This window comes from Caloenas nicobarica, chromosome 3 (genome assembly GCF_036013445.1).
Source record: "Caloenas nicobarica isolate bCalNic1 chromosome 3, bCalNic1.hap1, whole genome shotgun sequence".
Lineage (NCBI taxonomy): Eukaryota > Metazoa > Chordata > Aves > Columbiformes > Columbidae > Caloenas > Caloenas nicobarica.
In genome coordinates, this window is record NC_088247.1 from 10,805,904 (window position 1) to 10,829,313 (window position 23,410).

General features: G+C 47.3%; 1 protein-coding gene across 1 annotated transcript; it reads left to right on the forward strand.

Annotated features, from left to right (window-relative positions):
- Positions 1-10,516: 10,516 nt before the first annotated feature.
- Positions 10,517-11,110, forward strand: LOC135987312 (ras-like GTP-binding protein RHO). The gene is given in 1 exon segment (XM_065632122.1): positions 10,517-11,110. A coding segment is annotated over 1 exon segment (594 nt).
- Positions 11,111-23,410: the final 12,300 nt, after the last annotated feature.

Here is a 23,410-nt window from a genome sequence, read left to right on the forward strand (position 1 = left end):
AGCGGGGCTGGCGGTGACAGGGCCGGGCGGGGTGCGTCGCGGCCGCTGGTTGTGGAGCGGCGGGAGCCGGGCTGGGCGGCGGCGGGGCAGGGCCGTGAGGCGGCCGGCGGGGCTGGGAGGTGAGCGGAGCGGGTCTCCGCGCCCCGGCCGGACCCGGGGCAGGGCTCCCGGCCGCGCCGTGCAGCCGGCGAGGAGCTTCCCCCGCAGCGCGGCTCCGGCCGCCCTCTCGGCCCCGGGGTGGCGGCTTTGCGGCCGGTCCGGTCCCGGCCGGTCCCCGCCGTGGTCCCCGGCGCTCGGAGTGACCGGTCGTAAGACGCTGGGCGAGCAACCGAGACAGACAGAGGGAAAACCTCCGCGTCCCGGGCGCCGTCTGTAAAACCCAGGCAAAGTGGAACTGAGGTTATTGCAGGCGGTTAAATAAAAGCTTTCGGTGGGTATTACTGGAAAAACGCAGGACTCGACCCCTTCCTTGAACCAAAAAAATTCATCGTGTTTGAGGCTCTCTCCTGCCAGGTTTTGGCCAAAAGGGAAGAGAGGAATTATAAAGCGAGAGGAGTAGCAGACTTGAACTGAAATGCCCTTTTGGTCTCAATTCACAGTGCTATCGGAAGTCACAGCCATGAAAAAATAAATGCGGAAAATAAATGAGTGCAAAAGACCTCAGTTTCAGATTGCTTTAAGTACCTTAACATAAAGCAATGGCTCACGCCGGGTGCGTTAATAAACCTGTGCATTGTGAAGCCTCTCCCTGTGAAATTACCGGGAGTGATTCGCTGTGTCGCTGTTGCAGCGATCGCTGTTTAACTGGGTGTTGTCTCAAGCTTTTTCCCTGCAAGAATTTTCCTCTCAGTGATGTCCTGTGGCTGCTGCTTCCCAGCAGCGCCGGCATTGGTAAACAGAGCAAAAATGAGTGATTTGAACAACGTGATTGTTATTAAAAAGCGTATTTAAAAATATCCACTTGAAGACCAAATGCACCACTGAGTGTATCAAATTGCCTGACAAGTTATTATTACTTGCGCAGACGGTTACACAACTGTGTGTCAATAGGGCGAATGGTTCACTTATGGTTCACTTAAACCTAGACACTGAAATGTAATTTTCTGTGGGATTTTTGTAATTCCCATTTCCCCCTGTCAAAACAGCATGTCCCTGGATGGTGATGGATGGGTTCGTACCTTCCTCTTACATAGTTTGTAATGCAAATTTTACATGAACTGAACATGATAAATTCAAACTAATGTTCAAAAAACCCCACAAAGAACCAAAACAAAACAAAAACAGAAAAAAAACCAAAACAACAAAAAACCCCAAACAAACAACAACAACAAAAACCACCCAAAAAAACCCCCAGAAATAAAATGTAGTCATAGGCACTGCTGTTCTCCAGTAGCCTTTTAACGGGCTAATTTTCTGACTTTCATTGCCCCTTCACATCTGATGTCATTGCTCACAGTTTTAAATTCTCCCTGAAACAACAAAAAAAAGCTACCTATGTGGAAGCCTTCCCCAAGCTATTTTGTCGAGAATATAGACCTATTCTGACGGGCGGATAGAGTTAATTTGCTATATAAAGAAAGTCCTCTAAACAAATTCGCTGCGGTGGGTCCCTGGAAGCCCCTCAGCCGTGTCGGAGCGGTGGTGGGTTTTTCCCTGGAGTTCAGAGCCACCTCGCGGTGGCCCCGCCGGTTTGGGCACCACCATCCCCACGGCTCCAGGAAAAGCTGCCGGTGCTTCAGAGCGGGTGAGAGGTGCTGCTTCAACACGCTTCGGAATCCCTTTTTATTTGGCTTTTGGGTGGCGTGAAGAATCATGCCTGGATATTTGCTTTTGCTTTTTCATGAGCAAAACACTTTGTTACATGGAGAAAAAGAATCATCCGAATGAGCTATTATGTTCACCATCTCATCTGTGCTGTGCCATGGATGGCGGGGAAATCTGCAGCCTATTCATTTCGAAGCGCATGGCTCTGTTGTTCACCCAGAGTGCTGCTGGCAATTACCTGTGTGCCTTGGCACAGAGAAAGCAAACTAAGTGGCCCACATTCACACTTTTTAAGAGTTTGTAGCAGGGTGGCCTCATCCAAACGCTCTACTGGTCCCAACTTCCCAAAGAAGCCAGAGAGTCATGGTCAATGGGGCGGAGTCTGGTTGGAGGCCTGTATCTAGCGGAGTGCCTCAAGGGTCAGTTCTGGGACTAGTATTATTCAATATATTCATCAACGACTTGGATGAGGGAATTGAGTGTACTAGCAGCAAGTTTGCTGATGACACCAAGCTGGGAGGAGTGGCTGACACGCCAGAAGGCTGTGCTGCCATCCAGCGAGATCTGGACAGGCTGGAGAGTTGGGCAGGGAAAAATTTAATGAAATATAATAAGGGAAAATGTAGAGTCTTGCATCTGGGCAGGAACAAGCCCAGGTTCCAGTATAGGTTGGGGAATGACCTATTAGAGAGCAGTGTAGGGGAAAGGGCCCTGGGGGTCCTGGTGGACAGCAGGATGACCATGAGCCAGCACTGTGCCCTTGTGGCCAAGAAGGCCAATGGCATCCTGGGCTGTATTAGAAGGGGGGTGGTTAGTAGGTCCAGAGAGGTTCTCCTTCCCCTCTACTCTGCCCTGGTGAGACCTCATCTGGAATATTGTGTCCAGTTCTGGGCCCCTCAGTTCAAGAAGGACAGGGAACTGCTGGAGAGAGTCCAGCGCAGGGAAACAAAGATGATTAAGGGAGTGGAGCATCTCCTGTGTGAGGAAAGGCTGAGGGAGCTGGGTCTCTTTAGCTTGGAGAAGAGGGGACTGAGGGGTGACCTCATCAATGTTTATAAATATATAAAGGGTGGATGTCACAAGGATGCAGCCAGGCTCTTCTCGGTGACAACCAACAGTAAGACAAGGGGTAATGGGTTCAAGCTGGAACACCAGAGGTTCCACTTAAATTTGAGAAGAAACTTCTTCTCAGTGAGGGTGACGGAACACTGGAACAGGCTGCCCAGGGGGGTTGTGGATTCTCCTTCTCTGGAGACATTCAAAACCCGCCTGGACGCCTTTCTGTGTAACCTCACCTAGGTGTTCCTGCTCTGGCAGGCGGATTGGACTAGATGATCTTTTGAGGTCCCTTCCAATCCCTAACATTCTGTGATTCTGTGAACTTCTAAATTGTGCTAAGGAAATACTCTGCACAGGTCCAACTAACCCAAGTCAAACCCATAGCAGGGGCTCTTCTTGTGATTGAACAGGTATAGTTCCATCTCCCACTTACGGTCTGAGCCAGAACTGCTTAATTTTCTAGCGGTCTTGCACCTGTAGTCTTCCACATAGTTACGCTGAAGGCAAAGGGCCTGATGTTTCATGTCTCACCTTGCAAGAAAGAAGGTAGCAAAGAAAGTAGCAAAGTGATATGTGGGAAAGGTTTATCCCACAGGGGTAAAAAGATGCTGGGACAGGAATTAGCAGGGCTCATTTGCAGGGCTTTAAACTAGATTTGAAGGGGGATGGGGTTGTAGCTGGGCTTGCATCAGTGGGGCAGCACACTGGAATCAATAAAGACTGGGAGGCCCCCCAGGCCCCTAGGGTGAAGTCGGTGTACTCGGCTCGCTCCCTGAAATGCCTGTACACCAATGCGCGCAGCATGGGGAATAAGCAGGAGGAGTTAGAAACCTGCGTTCGGTCAGGAGATCATGATCTGGTGGCAATTACAGAGACATGGTGGGACAGCTCACATGACTGGAATGTGGTCATGGATGGCTATGCCCTTTTCAGGAAAGACAGGCCAGCCAGGCGAGGTGGTGGAGTTGCTCTTTACGTGAGAGAGCAACTACAATGTATAGAGTACTGTCCAGGTGTGGTTGAGGAGCAAGTTGAGAGTCTGTGGGTGAGAATTAAGGGGCAGGCTGGCAGGGGTGACACTGTTGTGGGAGTCTATTACAGGCCACCAGATCAGGGTGAGGAAGTTGATGAGGCCTTCTACGGGCAGCTGAGCGTGGCCTCACAGTCACAGGCCCTGGTCGTTATGGGGGATTTTAACTACCCTGATGTTTGCTGGAAGGACTACTCAGCCAGTCAGCCTCAGTCTAGGAGGTTCCTCCAGTGCATTGACGATAACTTTCTGATGCAAATGGTGGAGGAGCCGACTAGAAGAGGTGCGCTGCTGGATCTCGTCCTCGCTAACAAGGAGGGTCTGGTCGAAGCAGTAAAGGTGGGGGGCTGCCTTGGTTGCAGTGACCATGAGATGGTGGAGTTCAGAATCTCCTGTGGTGGGAGCAGAATACCGAGCAGAATTGCAACCCTGGACTTCAGCAGGGCCGACTTTGGCCTTTTCAAACAGTTGCTGGAGGAAATCCCGTGGGCAAGGCTGCTTGAAGGTAAAGGGGCCCAAGATAGTTGGTTAACTTTCAGGGACTGCTTCTACCAAGCTCAAGGTCAGTGCATCCCGACGCGCAGGAAGTCAAGGAGGGGAGCCAGGAGACCTGCGTGGTTAAACAGGGAACTGCTGGGCAAACTCAAGTGGAAGAGGAGGGTTTACAAATCATGGAAGGAGGGGCTGGCCACTTGGGAAGAATATAAGGCTGTTGTCAGAGGATGTAGGGAGGCAACTAGGAAAGCTAAGGCCTCCTTAGAGTTAAACCTGGCGAGAGGGGTCAAGGACAACAGGAAGAGGTTCTTCAAATACATGGCAGATAAAACTAACACCAGAGGCAATGTAGGCCCACTGATGAACGGGGTGGGTGCCCTGGTGACAGAAGATACAGAGAAGGCAGAATTACTGAATGCCTTCTTTGTCTCTGTCTACTCTGCCAGAGGCTGTCCTGAGGAGCCCCGTACCCCTGAGGCCCCAGAGGAAGGCAGGGCAATGGAGGAGTCTGCCTCAGTTGATGAGGACTGGGTTAGGGAGCAATTAAGCAATCTGGACATCCATAAATCCATGGGTCCAGATGGGATGCACCCGCGGGTGCTGAGGGAGCTGGCTGAAGTCATTGCTGGACCGCTCTCCATCATCTTTGCCAAGTCTTGGGAAACGGGAGAGGTGCCTGAGGACTGGAGGAAAGCAAATGTCACTCCGGTCTTCAAAAAGGGCAAGAAGGAGGACCCGGGCAACTATAGACCGGTCAGCCTCACCTCCATCCCTGGGAAAGTGATGGAACACCTTATCCTTGGTGCCATCTTAAGACATATCAAGGATAAGAGGGTCATCAGGGACAGTCAACATGGCTTCACCAAGGGGAAGTCGTGTTTGACCAACCTCATAGCCTTTTATGAAGACGTAACAAGGTGGATTGACGATGGCAGAGCAGTGGATGTGGTCTACCTTGACTTCAGCAAAGCATTTGACACCGTCTCCCACAGCATCCTCACGGCAAAACTGAGGAAGTGTGGACTGGATGATCGGGTAGTGAGGTGGACTGCAAACTGGCTGAAGGAGAGAAGCCAGAGAGTTGTGATCAATGGGGCGGAGTCTGGTTGGAGGCCTGTATCTAGTGGAGTGCCTCAAGGGTCAGTTCTGGGACCAATACTGTTCAATATATTCATCAATGACTTGGATGAGGGAATTGAGTGTACTATCAGCAAGTTTGCTGATGACACCAAGCTGGGAGGAGTGGCTGACACGCCAGAAGGCTGTGCTGCCATCCAGCGAGATCTGGACAGGCTAGAGAGTTGGGCGGGGAAAAATTTAATGAAATATAACAAGGGGAAATGTAGAGTCTTGCATCTGGGCAGGAACAACCCCAGGTTCCAGTACAGGTTGGGGAATGACCTATTAGAGAGCAGTGTAGGGGAAAGAGACCTGGGGGTCCTGGTGGACAGCAGGATGACCATGAGCCAGCACTGTGCCCTTGTGGCCAAGAAGGCCAATGGCATCCTGGGGTGTATTAGAAGGGGGGTGGTTAGTAGGTCCAGAGAGGTTCTCCTTCCCCTCTACTCTGCCCTGGTGAGACCTCATCTGGAATATTGTGTCCAGTTCTGGGCCCCTCAGTTCAAGAAGGACAGGGAACTGCTGGAGAGAGTCCAGCGCAGGGCCACAAAGATGATGAAGGGAGTGGAGCATCTCCCTTATGAGGAAAGGCTGAGGGAGCTGGGTCTCTTTAGCTTGGAGAAGAGGAGACTGAGGGGTGACCTCATTAATGTTTATAAATATATAAAGGGTGGGTGTCATGAGGATGGAGCCAGGCTCTTCTCGGTGACAACCAACAGTAAGACAAGGGGTAATGGGTTCAAGCTGGAACACAAGAGGTTCCACTTAAATGTGAGAAGAAACTTCTTCTCAGTGAGGGTGACAGAACACTGGAACAGGCTGCCCAGGGGGGTTGTGGATTCTCCTTCTCTGGAGACATTCAAAACCCGCCTGGACGCCTTCCTGTGTAACCTCACCTAAGTTTTCCTGCTCTGGCAGGGGGATTGGACTAGATGATCTTTTGAGGTCCCTTCCAATCCCTAACATTCTGTGATTCTGTGATTCTGTGAAGTCTATGTAATTCCTTGACCCAGGATTTCAAATGCTTTATATTTCTTTTGGAGGCTTTATATTGGAAGACTGTCCTAGGGTACACTCCAGCAATGGACTCTATAGGGAACATCTAAGTCACTGTGGTTATCAGAAATTTATACCTAAATGTTTAATTGGCCTGGGTTTCATACTTAATGTAAATTTGTTACATGCTACCTTTCTCCTGCAGTGGATTTAACCCATAAATATCAGTGCACTGTGTGGTACGTGCCCTAAGATGTTGAAGTGGAGGTGAAGAAGCCCTTAATGTATATTATATTTTACCTCTCTTCTCTGGAGCATTGTTTCTTCAGCCCATACGTGAAAGCATGAAGTAAGCCAGTTTCCAGAGCAGTGGAAACCTGGAATAGAGTTGTACACAGGATCCTTTTCCTGCTTGGATCGATGCATCAGGGAAATTAGGAATCTGACCAGCAGTGCTGTAAATGAGCACGGTGGATAATCAGCTGTGGAAGTGCCGAGGCTTCCTTCTTGGGGTGGAAAATCTGGAAGGAAAATAATGAAAAGAGGCTCTAGGATGAGGTGGATTTTTCCTCTCCTTAGGGGGTTTTTTACAGGATCAATTCTGTGTTCAAGCACCGTTTTGGTCTGGAAGGTACCAGGGAATGTAGCCAGCTCACATATTTGAGGGTTGAATTTGAAATTTATGTTGCCATTTTTATATTTTCTGATCAAATTCACATGCTACACTAAACTATACTTCTTCAAGTAAGATGAAACTTCGCTTCCAGTAATCCCTACATGTGCACTCTCTAAGCAGAGCATTAGTCCTGCTGCACCACATACATCTGTATGATTGATGAAGAAAGCATGAAGCGGGAGAAAGAAGACACCACTTCTGTGCTTTCATTGCTTGTGCTGGTGGTTTTGAGATTAAAATTCAGCATTTTGTTTTTCACTTGATTTAATCCAATGGGCATTTTTTGTTGCTGAGAAGACAATTCCAGTCACTTACTGGAGATTGTTTCCAGATTATATTCCCCCCTCCTGCTCTTTTTCGTTAAACAGATTTTCTAAAGGGCATGTCTGTAGCTCAGATAATTTGTGTTCAAGAATATATCTGTGCCAGAAGCATGAAAGCTCAGTGGGGAAGGTAATCTTTCTCCTTTTTGTCAATAAGTAGGAAAGTAAGTACATTGCCTGCTGTGGCATAATGTGCAGAGGGAGCCATATGTGCCAGTGGTGTATCCTGAGTCCTGCACGCTGACTTGTCCTGTAACACCAGCAACAGCATCCTGCAGTCCTCATCCAGGCAAAGCTGCTCAGTGAAGTCAGGAAAGTAAGAGCTAACTAAATATGAACAGTTTACAGGTTAGTGCTAAGAAGCTCTGAGCAGACAGAATCAGAGAATCACAGAATAGTTTGGCTTGGAAGGGGCCTTCAAAGCTCTCCTAGTCCAAACCCCAGCCATGAGCAGGGACATCTTCACCCAGCTCAGGTTGCTCAGAGCCCCGTCCAGCCTGGCCTGGGATGTCTCCAGGGATGGGGCATCCACCACTTCTCTGGGCAACCTGGGCCAGTGTTTGACCATCCTCATTGTAAAAAATTTCTTCCTCATGTCTAACCTGCATCTCCCCTCCTTTAGTTTAAAACTGTTACCCCTTGTTATGTCATAATAGGCCCTGCTAAAAAGTCTGTCCCCATCCTCCTTTTAAGTACTGACAGGCTGCTGTAAGGTCTCCCGGGAGCCTTCTCCAGGCTGAACAACCCCAGCTCCCTCAGCCTGTCCTCACAGCAGAGCTGTTCCAGCCTCTGATCGTCTCGGTGGCCTCCTCTGGCCCTTCTCCAACAGGTCCATGTCTTTCCTGTACCGAGGGCATGGGAGGAGAGGCAGAAATGCTGAGTGTCTCTCTAAGCTGCTAAGAGTTTCTGGCATGTATAGGAACCAGACCACTTGTTGGGTGTCACAGCAGGTCCATTGCTTTCCAGTGTCCCCAAAGAAAAACAGAATTTAACTTTCACATCGCCTTGTGATTAGTGCTCTCAGCAGAGAAGCCACGCTGATCTACCTGGAAATTGGAATGCCAAGGAACATAAAGAGAAGGTCAAAAAGACCTGTGTATTTTCATATAGAGGTTGATGCTAAGCACAGCACACATAAAAGCACATCATCGCAAACAAGAAATGCCTTCATGATCTTAAAGGGCTGTATGGGACCCACTGGCATTGCTCTTCCAAGGACTGAGTGGGGCAAGTCAGAAGCTGATGACTTCCATTTTGTCAAGCTCCTATGACAAGACCGTCAGACTCGTATTGAACAGGACTCAGGAAATATGATCCGGCAGAGTAAAATCAGACCACCACAGAAAACTAAAGTGGCCTTAGGTCTCCAGCTGGCTTCAAATTAAACAAGTTCCTCACCCTTAGTCTAAAATTTTTAGACCTAAAAACCCTCATGTCAGCTGAAGAACCTTTCTGTAGTTGTATGAAATAGATGGGCTGACTACATAACTATACTAATCAGCAGTTACATATCTGCATCACTGACAACGCTTTTGGAAACAGTCCTCTCTGCAGAGACCAGATTAATCCACCTGTGTTTCCTCTTGTTCTCAGGTTTTAGTGACTGCAGACGCTTTGCAGTCTCTGTCTACCGGGAAAACTGAGACAGAGAGAGGAGAAATGACTTGTCCAATGCCAAGAAGATATCAGGGAATTCAGTCTTCACTTCTGGAGTTCAAGATAGTATCCGTAACATTGGACAGTTCTTTATACTCTCCAGTTGATAGACTTCATCTCACTACTTTGAGGATGACCAAACACTGGAAAAGATTGCTCAGAAAGGCCGTGGAGACTCCATCCTTGGAGGTACTCAAAACCCAGCTGGACACCGTCCTGAGCAGCCTGCTGCAGTTGATCATGCTCTCAGCAGGGCAGGATGGACTAGCTGATCCCTTCCCACCGCATCCGTTCTTTGATACTGCAATTCACCTCTCTATGATGCTTCGGCAGATCTGGAAAGGGGTGTCTTGGGGATCTGTCTGGCAGGTCTACTGCTGTTTTTCACTCGTACTGTCAGCACCCCAAACAAAAGTAGTTTGGCACATTCAATACTGAAATGCTCACTCGAGATGAGTCTTTTGCAATAGGAACAAGGAAACTTCTAAAGTAAACATGCTGCGATTTGTTAATGAATTGTCTAACTTTCACTTTATTGCCAGTAAAGTAGGTTTCTTAAAAAAAAACATTAAGTCATCAGGTTCTCTTTGTAGATTGGTTGGCTATAGTAAGCAAGATTGACCTATTCCTTTAAATACTGTAGTCATCATTATAGTCTTTGAAGAGTGGTGGTAAGTTCTCTTTGTAGGAGCACCAGTGACCCAAGGAAGCTGAGATGGCAACAATATTAGAAGAAACCAGTCTAATACTGAACATCAAGGAAGAGAAGAAATTAGATGCTGGAAATTACTATCCTGTAACTTTTATCTCATATAAGTTAACTGTGACTATATACGAAGACTGAGAACACTTTCTTAACACCTGCATGACAGCAGCTCTGTGAACAAAAGCAGCATGGACTTACACAGGATAGCAATCACCATTAGTAGAATTCTACCAGCAGACCATGGCAGGAAAATGTTTTCAATAAAACTGATTTGGATAGTTGCTCAGTAGAGTGTTTTATACTCCATCTCACTCACAAAATTAAGTCATTCAGTCTAGAAAATGAAATCTGTTATGGACTGAACACTGACCATAAACAACTGAGATTATAAAGCAGAAATATAGGGCACTGCAGGAATCTTGGTTATATCCAGACTTGGTTTATGCCTTCATTTTTTGATCTATAGTAACAGTCAAGAGTAAGGTACTCACAATTTCAGAAGATTCTGATACCAGAGAAATTCAAAGGGGAAAAACATAGGGAATGAAGGTAAAGTAGGAGTATGGAGAGAAAAAAAAACATGAGTGGAAGAATTCCAGACTAATGGGATTTCCCTCCTCTTCCCCTTCTACCCTCTACAAGTTAAAAAAAAAAAAAAAATCCATTTTGTACTTCATCTTGTTTTTCAAGGGATGGCTGCTCTTAGGAGAAAGGTAACCACAGTCGGAGATGACCGCTGTGGTAAGACATGCCTCCTCTTTGCTCTGCATTGGGAACAGCTTCCCAAGTCTTACAAGCCAACTCTGTTTGACACTTATGCCACTGACACAGAGGCAGATGACAAGGAGATTAAACTAATTCTCTTCGATGTGGCAGGAAAGAATTAATTCAGTTACCGAAATCTCCGCTCAGTGTTCTACAAGGGCACTGATGTTATTTTAATGTGCTTCACCGTGGACAGGCCTGACTCACAGTAAAACATCCTTGATTTTTGGGTTCCAGAAATCAAACTGTTCTGCCCCACAGTACCTATTATTCTGGTGGCTACCAAGACAGAACTAAGGGGTGATGAAGTTATTAAGAAGAAACTAACTTCTTCAGGCAATGAGCCAATTAACACTACAGAAGGAAAAGCTCTAGCTGCCAGCTTTGGGGCATATGCTTACCTGCAGCCTTCTGCCAAGACAAAAGAAGGTGTTGATACAGCCCTGGAGATTATTAGCCACTGTGCATTAAATGGGAAAAGGAGGAAGAAGAGGCATGACAGGTTCTGCCAAATTTTGTAAGAGAAGTGAACATTATTTTGTTGTTGGATTCCATGATGTGGAAAGGTAAGTAGATATCAATGTGTGGGTGCTATAAGGGCTGCTTTTGTGTTATAAGAGGATAAAAATTCCTTATTTCTGCAACGCGTCACGCTGGAGAAGTTGGATTGGCTTCCTTCTCCATCTCCAGCACAGGCTGAAGAGCACAATTCCAGATTCGAGCTGAGTCTTGAGAAATAGAAATGACCAAGCTATTAATACATACAGTTCTTCCGCAGAATTGTTTTGGTTGAGATGCACACAAACTAGGACGGGAACCTAAAACAGAACTATTGCCACAAGCACACGAACATGTTTTTCAGTTAATCTAATCCCGGCTTCCCAGTTGCAAGGCTCAGTGGCTGGCAGCTCTGCTGACGAGGTTTCCCAGTACGTGCTCCCTTCCATGGGCTTCCTTGAAGGATGTCCTTGGGAAAGGGAGTCACCACGCACCTACCCAGTAGTCTGCTCTGCTAACAGCAGTGGGTTTCTGACTGGCAGAACAGGTCTGGCTTTCTCTGGGATTCATTCAGCATAAATGCATCAGGAAAGCAATGTGTAGCATAGGGTGCGACGAAGGCAGTGCCATCTCTTCTTCAGGCACAGGTAAATAAACTCGGGTAAAACAGCCTGGCTTTGGGGTAGGATAATCCAGTTCTTGATAGAATTCCTACCTTAAAAGGAGAGAAGTGAAAAGACAAGACATCAGTTTGTAAATCTCTTTGTCCTTACGGTCTGAATGTATCTTAAACCTTTCTGTCTTTCCTTAGCACTTGCAGGCAGAAGACATGAAGCAAAGGGAATGCCAACAACCACTCTCTCAGCTTTGCAAGTCATTAACAATCTGGAAGAAGACTGAGACATGCTGTCAACCTAAGCAGAAAATCTGAGAGAGGCACAGAGATGGACCAAAATGGAAAGACTTGGAGTGCATCTCCATACTCCTCCCTTCTCTGAAGCACTGATTGCTGGCAGCCCAAGGAACTGGGTTATGGACTGACATTAAAGATGCAAGTCTGGGAGCAGGCAAATAATGTGACTGCAGGATTGGAAGGCACATGCTGTAACGCAGTAAGTGGACAGAAAAACATTCGAAGGTAAACTCCTTCTGATACTGAAGTAAAGGTACAGGGCTAATTGAGCGTAACTGTGATGAACTAAGAGAACATCGGAGTCGATCACTTTCTTTTGCTGACTTCCTTGGTGGTTTCATTACACTGGCAGCTTGGTTACAGCTTCCCAGGGGAAACAAAATGAGAGTAAACACAATTTTCTGAACTGATTATGCTACCTGGAGCTGAACACTTAGCAGACTACGTTTTCCAGGTGAGAGACCTAGTAAAATACACACCTAAGATTTTTGCTTACCCATTCTTCCCAGCAGTATTTGTCTATTGATATTACCATGGGTGGAAATACTGGGGTTGGCCAAGTATTTATTGTTGGAGGGGTTTCTGCTCTCCTTCTACTTCACTTTTTAGTAGCAGTTTTGAAGTCCACAATCACACTGTGGCATAATAACTAATGCTTCAAGGATGACACTTCACATTTCCAAAAGTACCTTTCTTCCAAGAATCTCTGAACACTTTTCAACATGAATTACCAACACATCTCTTGGTGATAAGTAGGTGTCATTTCCATTTAAAAAACTGAGAAACTGAAACTGCTGCCTAAAGTAACTGTGAACCATCTACTTCTTGGGGCTTTCTTGGCTTGTTTTCCGTGCCCTTTCTCTTTTCCCTTCTGGACCATTATTAACCTCAGTTTCCTCTCCACTCAATCGATAATAATCCCCTCGATACAACCTGATATTGTACCCAAACTTTAAAACCCTTCTCTCCTGCAACTTGGACGTGAGTGTGCGCTGTGCGTAAGTGTTCTCCTGATTCAGGTAATAACACACATTAATGCATTTCAAAGAGCTGTATTTATGTAGATAGGTTTAAATTGTTATTTCCATTTTATATGTGTATGTGTGGGTGGGGAGGATTAGACTGCAGATAAGTTAAAGAACGGAGGTGTCTCAGGTGCCTCTGATGTGGGGTAATGAATTGGAGGAAGGCAGTTTTGCAAAGATGATAAACACTGACTGTTCCCATTGCTCAGAAAGTTCAGACCACTTTGGCGATTCTGGGCTTACACTGCCTGGTGCTTAGGAGGACACTGGTCAGCGTGTTGACTGGTGTCTGTTTTCAATCTAAATAAACAAGTATTTTCCTCCAGAAGGGTGCTTTGTTCAAGATAAGGGTAACTGGTTTCACTGTACATATCTCTGAATTAAACTACTGCTACACCGATCTTAGTTTCAATTTCTTAATATTAACCTTGTTATTGTTTTTATGCGAAATAAAAAGTTGGCAATCTGTTTCCACTGTATACTCCTCTGCAACTGGAAAAGAGAAATCCATGGGAGGTTTTTCATCATCTTTTTGTTAAAGCTGTATAAATTGTCTTTTTGTCACTTTTGCCAAAAAAATCCAAATGTTCTTTCTCTTCATCTGCCTCAGAGCACTTTTGCAAGAGCAGGTTACTATGTGGCTGTTGAAGAAATCCATTGGACAGCTGTCCCTGTTTTAGGGCATCTGGGTCCCATGAGAAATCCACAGACTCGATAACTTCCTTTTTTTTTTTTCTGTATTTTAGCATCAGTCTGTGGTTCAGAAAGATGGAGATATAGCCCAGCAGTCAGGATATTAGCTTAAGACATATGTGTCTGTGGTTTGCTTCCTTATTCCACCGCAAGCTAGAGTCTGTATGACCATACAGAAGAGACTCTGCACATCTGCACCCCCAAAACAGCACAGAGCTCGACGGCTGCTGCTTCATCCTTCCCATTGAAGATTGTGTCCTCAGGAGCCTCTGCAGCACACACGCACCTTCTACCTGGTGCTGGGCTTCCCACCTCCAGGCCTGTTATCCCTAACACATGGTTCTTTACCTGGTGTGTATGCAAATTAGACAAATACTGCACACAGAGACAAGATATTGATTTTATTACAGGGTTGTACAAGTCTGGATGCTAGCCCAAGCTAGTATACCAGCTATAGAAAAGTGTCAATCATTTATATGAAAATACTATCAGTATATACATGCCCTCCGGGCAGTCCTGTAGGGTTGATAGGTTACAATATTTGCATACAAGTTATATAACACTATTCTTACTAATGCTCAGTGAGTAGGGGTCTTCTCCTGGAGGCCTTCAATGAGGAGGTGTGGTTTTGTATTAAAATGATATTATAAAGAACAAAGTTTACTTTAGGTTGAGCATGCCCACAAAATTTAGAATCATAGAATGGTTTGGGTTGGAAGGGACCTTCAAAGCTCATCTAGTCCAACCCCCCTGCAATGAGCAGGGACATCTTCACCCAGCTCAGGTTGCTCAGAGCCCCATCCAGCCTGGTCTTGAATGTCTCCAGAGATGGGGCATCCACCACCCCTCTGGGCAACCTGGGCCAGTGTTTTACCACCCTCATTTAAAAAAAATTCTTCCTCATGTCTGGCCTGAATGTCCCCTCCTTTAATTTAAAACCATCACCCCTTGTCCTCTCATAACACGTCTTTCTAAAAAGTCTGTCCCCATTATGTGGCAATAATCACTAGATGATCAACTGTCTGTGGTTGACTTCTCAGTTCCAGGATGGGTTTAGTTCTACGAATGAAAGTTAATTACTGCTAGACATCCCATCTCTTATTAGTATAATATTAGCTTTCTAGTAGGCCTCATAGTCAAGTCTTTTGGCCTATCTAGCCACAAGCCTGCAGGGATGTTGTACTCAAGCATGTGAAGAGCTTCAGATATTGACCATGGCAGAGCGAGAAAGTCTGAATGAGACTGGCATGGGGAAAGTGATGCATGGCCCTATCTTAAACCGGGAGCAAAAATCAATAGTGATGAATCCATATAGAAGAAAGCTGCCAGCAGTCGGTATCCAGGCTAGACTTGAGCCAGAAGAGCTCTCCTCCAATGCAAGAATTTCTGCCAGTATCAGAGGAGAGAGGAGGGGAGAAAAAGAGGGATAAGGAGAGGGATAGGAAGAGGTAGACGAAAGGAAAATCACAAATGGTTTTATTAACTTTTTTTTTTTGCTTTTGTGACTTTAAATATTAAATATGACTTTTTATTAAGGAAAATAAAAAGCAAAGAAAAGGAGTACTGTGAGAGAGAAGATGGAAATCAACTGAACATTCACGGGACCATATCTACAATTAAATACACTGTTTAGTAAAAACATACCCGGACAGCGCACAGCACAGGGCTTTGGAAAGAAGAGAAGTTTGAAACTAAAAAAAATCCCCACGGGTTATTTCCTTTTCATTGCCTGTTTCACAAATGGAGTGGAGAGAGGATAATTCTTCATTTTGTATTAGTTTTCTGTGTAAATATATCTTTCTAGTGGACAATCTATCGGTCTACTTACTAATTTGTCCATTTACTCAAAATTATCATCAGACAGGAAGCATTCTATATTTTATGAAAATAGATTCTCTTAGGCTTTTGTCTCAGCTTTCTTCATAATATCTTACTACTTAACCAAATCCATTTTGTGAAATGTACTGAATCCGTTTTAAATAATTCATCAGCTTAGAGTGTATCTCCGCCATCACTCAGAGAATGACAAAGTGATACAAGAGCCTGCAATTCGTTGTTATGTTTTGATGGAAATAAGGAGCTGGATCATGGTATTCCTCCACAGCAGCTCGGAGTAGCATATGAAAAGGCAGAAGGACTGCAACTTTATCTGCCAAAACTAAATTTTAGGTGTCCCTAAGGCCTTGAAAGCCTCTTAGTTCAGCTTCACCTCTGCTAGTAGACATGTCCACCATTAAAACTACCTCCACACTGCTGATGTGTTCACATCTCAATCTGCTTGGTTCCTGAACACATGCTTTATGCCAGCTACCTCCTGTGTCAGGATGAGACAGCTTTTGGGGACAACTTCCCTCAGCACGTCCCTTGGGCTGTGCCTGTTGAGCAGACAGACTGGGAGAGGAGCATTCGATTCATGAATCACACCAATGACTGGTTTCTGAGCAGTTCCGTGCTGTTGGGAGCAACTTTGTCGCCTCAGGTGTGTTTGACCCAAGCAGTTTTGCAAGGTGGATGTGTGCAGGCACTGGGAGTGGGGGATTTATTAATAGCTGCCTGTTGTCATCCAGCTTTGGTTGAGAGGGAATTTGCAAGCTTGAAGGCACTAAAAAGATTCATTTTCTCCCTTTCAATCCTTTTGCTCAGGCAGTAGGATAGTCTTTGCAGAGGCTATCCTTGGCTTAAACCAAACTGCTAGGCCAAGGGCACAGGTCATTGTCACCAAGCTGCCAAATCCGGTGGCCCAGTAGAGGCAAGGATATTTGCCCCCAGGCTCATCTGGCAGCAGGGCTGAGCATGTATTCCCAGTAGGCACATGAGCACAAACACACATATTCAAAACGTATCTACATATATACATGGCCAGCAACGCAGAAACGCTCAACACACAGAAACACAACAGCACCAAGGGCCTCATCCTGCTCTGCTCTCTGGCTGATCAGGATGAAAGCCAATTAATAGAATATATATACAGAAATATATACAACATGGATCCCTCTAGCCACTGTCCCGAGGCACTTACCCTACCCAGTACGTGGCCCCTGGATCTCCAATTGACTCTTGCACAAACACACAGAACCAGGTCTCTCAATTGACTTCCAGACCCATGATCTCCCCAGTAGCTGGCCAGGACCTCCTGGTCCCCCCAATAGCCAATGCTCTGGTGGCCCCAGCACGGAGCCCAGGCTTATGGTTGCTTCAATACCTGGCTCCCAAAGCCTCTTATCCTACTCACCAGCTAGTCCAGCTTGACATTCACCAGTGATTCACCCAGACACCAAACACTCATGTACAGAGAGTAGAGAGTCCCTCATCCTGGAAAAACATCTGAAATGGAATTCAATGAGAAGACAGGCCCTGCTGACCAGGCACAGGACATGGCCAGACATACTGACCAGCCAACTCTTTACAAACCACTGGCCCTTTTTATCCCCTTATCACTCAGTTTTCCCACACTCGTCCCTTCCCAAACCACATGGATCCCACCGTTTCCCCACCCTTGGTCTCTCTCCTAAACATCCCATAGTAAGTCCTCTGCAATCTCAAGATGCTCCTTCATAATGTTTTGCACACCCCCAAGGCACTAACTTACCCCCTCGGTCTGCAAGAGCCTTTCCCCTTAGCTCAGGGTGCTGAGTGTCTCTTTGGACCTTGCTCTGAGGCTCCTTGGGGACAACTCTGGGAGGGGCTACATCAGGGGCTAACGTCTCCCATCAAGTTATTTGGGTTCCTCACCCTGCCTCTGAGCTCCTTCATGTTGGTGGGGTGAGGATTTAGTCACATCCCCCAGCCACCATGGGGAGACACTTTTGGGTTTGCCTGCTGCTGCCTGGCCCATCATTGACCGCTGTTTGCCACCACTTACCCCTGGAAGGAGATGAAATGTGACTGTGTTGAAGGCCTTTGGCAGGGTAAGTCTAAATAAATATGTATCAACAGCCAAATGTAGAAAAGAGAGCTAATAAAAATGCATCTTTTGGAAGGCTCTCTGTCCACCAGTTTTCTGCAGGAAGGTAAATTTAAATTAATGTTGCACTAAAGCACTGCTTTGTTATTAAGAACAATGAACGGGTCCAGGTACATTTCCAGCGACCTGCTATAAATATAGTATATGCTGCATTAGTAGTAAACTGCCAATAGATGATGGTGCTCTGAAATAGGATGGAGGCAGCTCAGACTTTTGTTTCTCTTCATCCCAGTCTCATTGGAAAGGGCACACGGGTTTGCCCAACAACTGGAGCTCAAGGCCCACCGTAGTCGGTCCTGCCATGGCTGTCAGAGCATCGCCATGCTCCCCTTCGCTGAGCTGATGCTTCAGCCTCCAGCAGGGCCATGGAGACAAAGCTGAGGTCTTGGGAACGAGCAGCATCCAATGTCTCAAAACCATACTTGTTATTTTCCTCTGCTACTACCCAGAGAGCTGGGTTCCCATCACAAGACAGACTTGGCTTTATAATTAGACAGATACAGACAAGTCTCATGGTAATATGCATCAGGCTTTTCTGACATGCTTGTGTGACGATAGCCATCCAGCTCAAGAGATAGGATTGCAAACTCAGCACCATCTTGTTGTTATGTGTTTTATAGTGCCTAACATGAGGGTCTGAGCCACCCCAGAGAAGATGGAGGAGCTCCCGTGGTGGCAGCATCTCATGAGGTCCCTTGCTGCTGTCTGGCCACAACCCAAATTCTTCAAGACAGGAGCAAACCATCATGTCTGGTAAACTCTGCTTAACTGGAGATCTTCCCAGATTCTCAATCTGTTGGGAAAAGAGGTTAATCCAGTGCCAGCACCACAGTCGCTTCTCTACACAGTCATACACCCCATCTCAGAGACACCTGGGGAGAGGAAGAGCCCAGGGTCAGTCCTTACTCACTGTGACTCATTGGGAAGCCAGTCCTGGTACTCAGTATGCTGCCCTAATTCAGCTACAAATTGGTGTTAAACATAAATGTTATTTATCTCTAATTAATTATTAAGGCAGTGTGTAACAGCACTCAAGAAATATCATATTGTTACGTGTCTAGATGCAACACAGCTCTCCCTAAATCATGCTGAAAGCTCTATTTCCCTCCTGCTATAGAGCAGATTACTTCAGTCTCAGCGCTGGTACATAAGGAGAAAATTTGTTACCCTTCTAGAAAATCAATAGGCTCCTGGCAAACTAGCTTCGGTGCTGTTAATCATCTTGATGGCACCATCTGCCTACGTACCAAAGCACAGCAGGAGAACCACCCCACTGCCTGTTAGAAGACCCTGCCACAGGCAGCAGCACCAGGACCTGCTCCGTGGCTGCAAAGCCCTGGCACAGCTGGACTTGCCCCACTCCTGCAGCTGAAATGCTTCCAAACCCAGCTGAAGTTGCAGGAGGACCAGGGGACTGCAAGTACAGAGCTTGCCAGCAAATCCGCCACGTCCCCTCCAGGACTTCTGCTCCATGGCCTCTGCCTGATGCCCAAAAAGTGGCTGAATTCTCAGAAGAAAAGCAGAGGAGTCAAAAATGCTGAAAAAAAATACAGCTGCCCGTGGCACTGCTGCTGGTGTGTGTAATTCCTCAACGCCTCACCAGCACGTGGAGGACGTGAGAAATCCCATGGCAGAGCTCGCCAGCTATGGATCATCAGAGGCTGTTGCAACAGGACAAGGGGTAATGGTTTTAAACTAAAGGAGGGGACATTCAGGCCAGACATGAAGAAGAAATTTTTGACAATGAGGGTGGTGAAACACTGGCCCAGGTTGCCCAGAGAGGTGGTAGATGTTCCAACCCTGGAGACATCCCAGGCCAGGCTGGACGGGGCTCTGAGCAACCTGAGCTGGGTGAAGATGTCCCTGCTCATGGCAGGGGTTGGACTGAATGAGCTTTGAAGGTCCCTTGCAACCCAAACTATTCTCTGATTCTATGATCACTTGTTGCCATCTGAGGCTCCAGTACGAGGTATCCCCTGCAAGGCAGGGTCTCCTCCCTCCTAACGGAGCTCAGTGCTTCTCCAGCAGACAAAAGCAAAAAGCTGCAGGAGGACCTTCCCTGCAGGGCCAGGATGGTCTGGAGAGGCTGGAGCCAAACCCAAGGGAAAGATGAAGCTGGTGACACACTGCAGCATGAGCAAAGGAGCACTGGCCAGGCTTACAGTGGGCAGAGCTGTGGCAGAAGTCCTGGCTGCTGTCTCTGGAGATGTATTCCCCACCAGCTGCTGCTTGGATGGGGAAAGGACCCTCACGCCATTGCATGCAGCTTCCCCATCCCACCTGCCAGGTCTCTGCCTTCCCTCAGCATCGCATGGGATTTGCAGAGAGCCAGGCTGGCTCCAGCAAGCTGGGGGGAAACAGGCAGGAGCAAACGGCCATGCCTGGCTTACCCCCGCTCGGTATTCATCAGCGCTTTTCTGAATCACAGACATGGCTTTGTCTGTGGGATATCAACTATGAGATTCAGAAATTAATTCAGCTTGGGAGCTTTGGATGACTCAGACTGCTGTGAAAACACCCCAGGGCAGAAATGAGATGTAGGGCAAATTCACCCTAGGGGTACCTCTCAATGGACTTTAACTGAGGATAAATTTAATTTGCAGAACTGAAGCATACTTTATTTACTCATTCTAAGTAGTATTTTAAATTGAAATATTCAACTAGACAATCAAGAGGCTCTTAATGGGTTGCATTTATTGAAAGAGAGTTTGATTTAATTTCCTCAACCGTGGAGTCCCATGCATATTTTTTTCACCCAAGTGAATTATCTGCTGAATTTCTCTATTGTACTAATGTACGAAAATCTGAATTCACCAAATAAACAGACAAGATGGCACAGCACTGATATTAGGTTTTCCGCAAACCACCCAGTGACCCTGCTGAAAGAAAAGCAGGATACAGTCATCATATGTGCTTTTCAGAGTTTGCAAAGACAGAGCTCTTTCTCATGCACTACTGGGCTCCCAAAGATGGGTCTAAGTTATAACAGCCCTCAGGGTTCATTTAAGTCTGCTGCCAAATGTCTACCTGGGAGAAAAAAAAATACCTTTTGGTGGTTGGAAAAATATTGAGGCAAAGGATTTGAAACACTGAGCCACATAGGCTCCTGCCTTAGCGCTCTCAGTGCAGCAATACTTCACTGCAATCAATAAAGGTTTCATCATAATTTCTGGCATAGAGCAGGAAGGTTGTAAGGAGGCCAGGCTCAATTCTTGGCTCCAATCTCTGCATGCTTTGAAGCATCATTTCAGGTCAATACAGAAGGACCTTAGTGCCCTGGTGTCTTCACAACAGGCAGGCTGTGTGCTGGGGACTCCCAAGGAGGAATCACAGGATCATAAAACAGTTTGGGTTGGAAGGGACCTTCAAAGCTCATCCAGTCCAACCCCTGCCATGAGCAGGGACATCTTCACCCAGATCAGGTTGCTCAGAGCCCCGTCCAGCCTGGCCTTGAATGTCCCCAGGGATGGGGCATCCACCACCTCTCTGGGCAACCTGGGCCAGTGATTTATTACATTCATTGTAAAAAATTTCTTCCTCATGTCTAAACTGAATCTCCCCTCCTTTAATTTAAAACCATCACCCCTTCTCCTGTCATAACAGGCCCTGCTAAAAAGTCTGTCACCACCTTTCTTACAGGGTCCTTTTAAGTGCTGAAAGGCCGCAATAAGGTCTCCCTGGAGCCTTCTCTTCTCCAGGCTGAACAACCCCAGCTCTCTCAGCCTGTCCTCCCAGCAGAGCTGTTCCAGCCTCGGATCATTCCTGTGGCTCCTCTGGCCCCTCTCCAGCAGGTCCATGTCTGTCCTGTGCTGAGGGCTCCCGAGCTGGACACAGAACTGCAGGGGGGGTCTCACCAGAGCAGAGCAGAGGGGCAGAATCGCCTCCCTCCACCTGCTGGCCACACTCCTTGTGATGCAGCCCAGGATACGGTTCGCCTTCTGAAGTGGGGCGCAGGGCCGGTGGGGTGTGCAGAGCAGCTCAGGGTGTCTGAGAGGAACAGCCCTCCTTTCCCTGAGCATGGGGGCCGACAGGCAGCAGTCTGCGGCGATGGAGGGGAGCAGACAGTATTTTGGATGTACCTTCTCCTCCTGGGAAGTCGATGCTGATGGCTGGGAGCTGGATGGAAGCCAGGGAGACAGTCATCATGAAAGAAACCCCGACAGCAAAATCTGTGGAAAGGTCTGCGAAAATTCCTTCTGAAAGAAAAGCCTCATGTTGGAGGACACATCTGGATCTCATTTGCTCTCTGCCGTCTCTGGTGATGCACCAGGCTGTTTGAAAGCTTCCCCCAGCCCACTCAGCCCATGAGAGACAGGGAGCTGCTCTGGCTGCATTTTCATAGACTGAAGTCTGGGACAGGACCAGGGTCTGAAACTCACTTGGGGGAAGAAGTTCGGAGAGACCTGTGAGTCCCTCTGAGGGACCTGCACTGACCTTCAGGAGAAGCTCAGCAGTAAGTGAAGGGCAGTTTGGCCATGTCTGCCCCCAGAATGGCACTGCTGAAGCAGAGGGGTGGTTTTAAGGCTTTGTGATTAAAATTTTGCAGGTTTTATATCAGATTTTATTTTCTTGCACTACTGATGGTTGTGCCTGTTCCTCCCCCGTAGCCCCCAGCCAGGGACAACGCAGCACGTGGCTGCACTGAGGGAACCAGACCAGGTGGCAGAGAGGACAACACAAACCCACAGGTCACAGTCCTGCAGGAAACCAAGGGACGTGCAACATTCACGATGCTCAGCGGAGATGCACGAGCTGAGCCTGTGCAGGGTCCGCTGCAGCACCAAGCACTGGGCTCTGTGTGGGCCAGCAGGTGCACAGGGAGCACTCGAGGGACTGTGACATCCTCCCGCTGAGAAGTGACAGAGTGGCTCAGGTCACCTAAGCACATCCCCACACTCAGCACCCATCCCCGGCAGCATCCACCATCTACCCGGGGACCTTGGTAGCAAACAACAAGGCTATGAGGACAACGAAGAGGACAGTCCAGAAGGTCCACTTGGACCTCCCCAGGGGACCTCTTCAGGGTCACGGTAGAGAGAAGAAGGGAGATTTCCACCCCTGAAGCAGCAGATCACTGGGCCAGGACTGTCTGCTCCCTGTCTCATTGCTTTGGGGACTGCAGGCACTTGGGGGCACAAGTCCCATCACAGTGCCTGACTTCACACAGCAGCTCCAGCCTCAATACCGCCTCTAGATACTGCTTGCCAAGCAGATAAGAAATCATGCTAAATACCACAGTACTGGGTGGGAAAATGTCTGTTTTCTTTGGTTCATAGCACGTAGAGGCAAAAGACTGCATCTCATTTGTACATCGAGTTAATCTTTCCCCTTTATTCCACTACTTCACCTTTTTTTCCAACAAATCCTTTTTCTGCTTCTATCTGGTAGCTCCAAAACCGAGCTCTCCCCAGCTGGCGGCATTGTAGGCTGGAGTTGTCCCTGGTTCAACAAGCTTCTGGCTCTTCCATCTCTTTGTCTGTCTCTCACAGTGACTCCAAAAAGCCAACCAGGTTCACCCTCCTCCTGTGTTTCCATTTCTCTCTTCTTCTCCTGACAATTTCTTTGGGATATGCGTTTACCACCAGCAAAAATCCCCTTGTTTTTTTCAACAAACCCTAAGACAGTGCCCAAGTCTAAGCCAAAGCCATCCCCACAAAGTGCTGGGATAATGCGCTGCACGGTGTTGATCCTCCCGTGGAAAAGATGCTCAGTGTACTGGGGCAACATG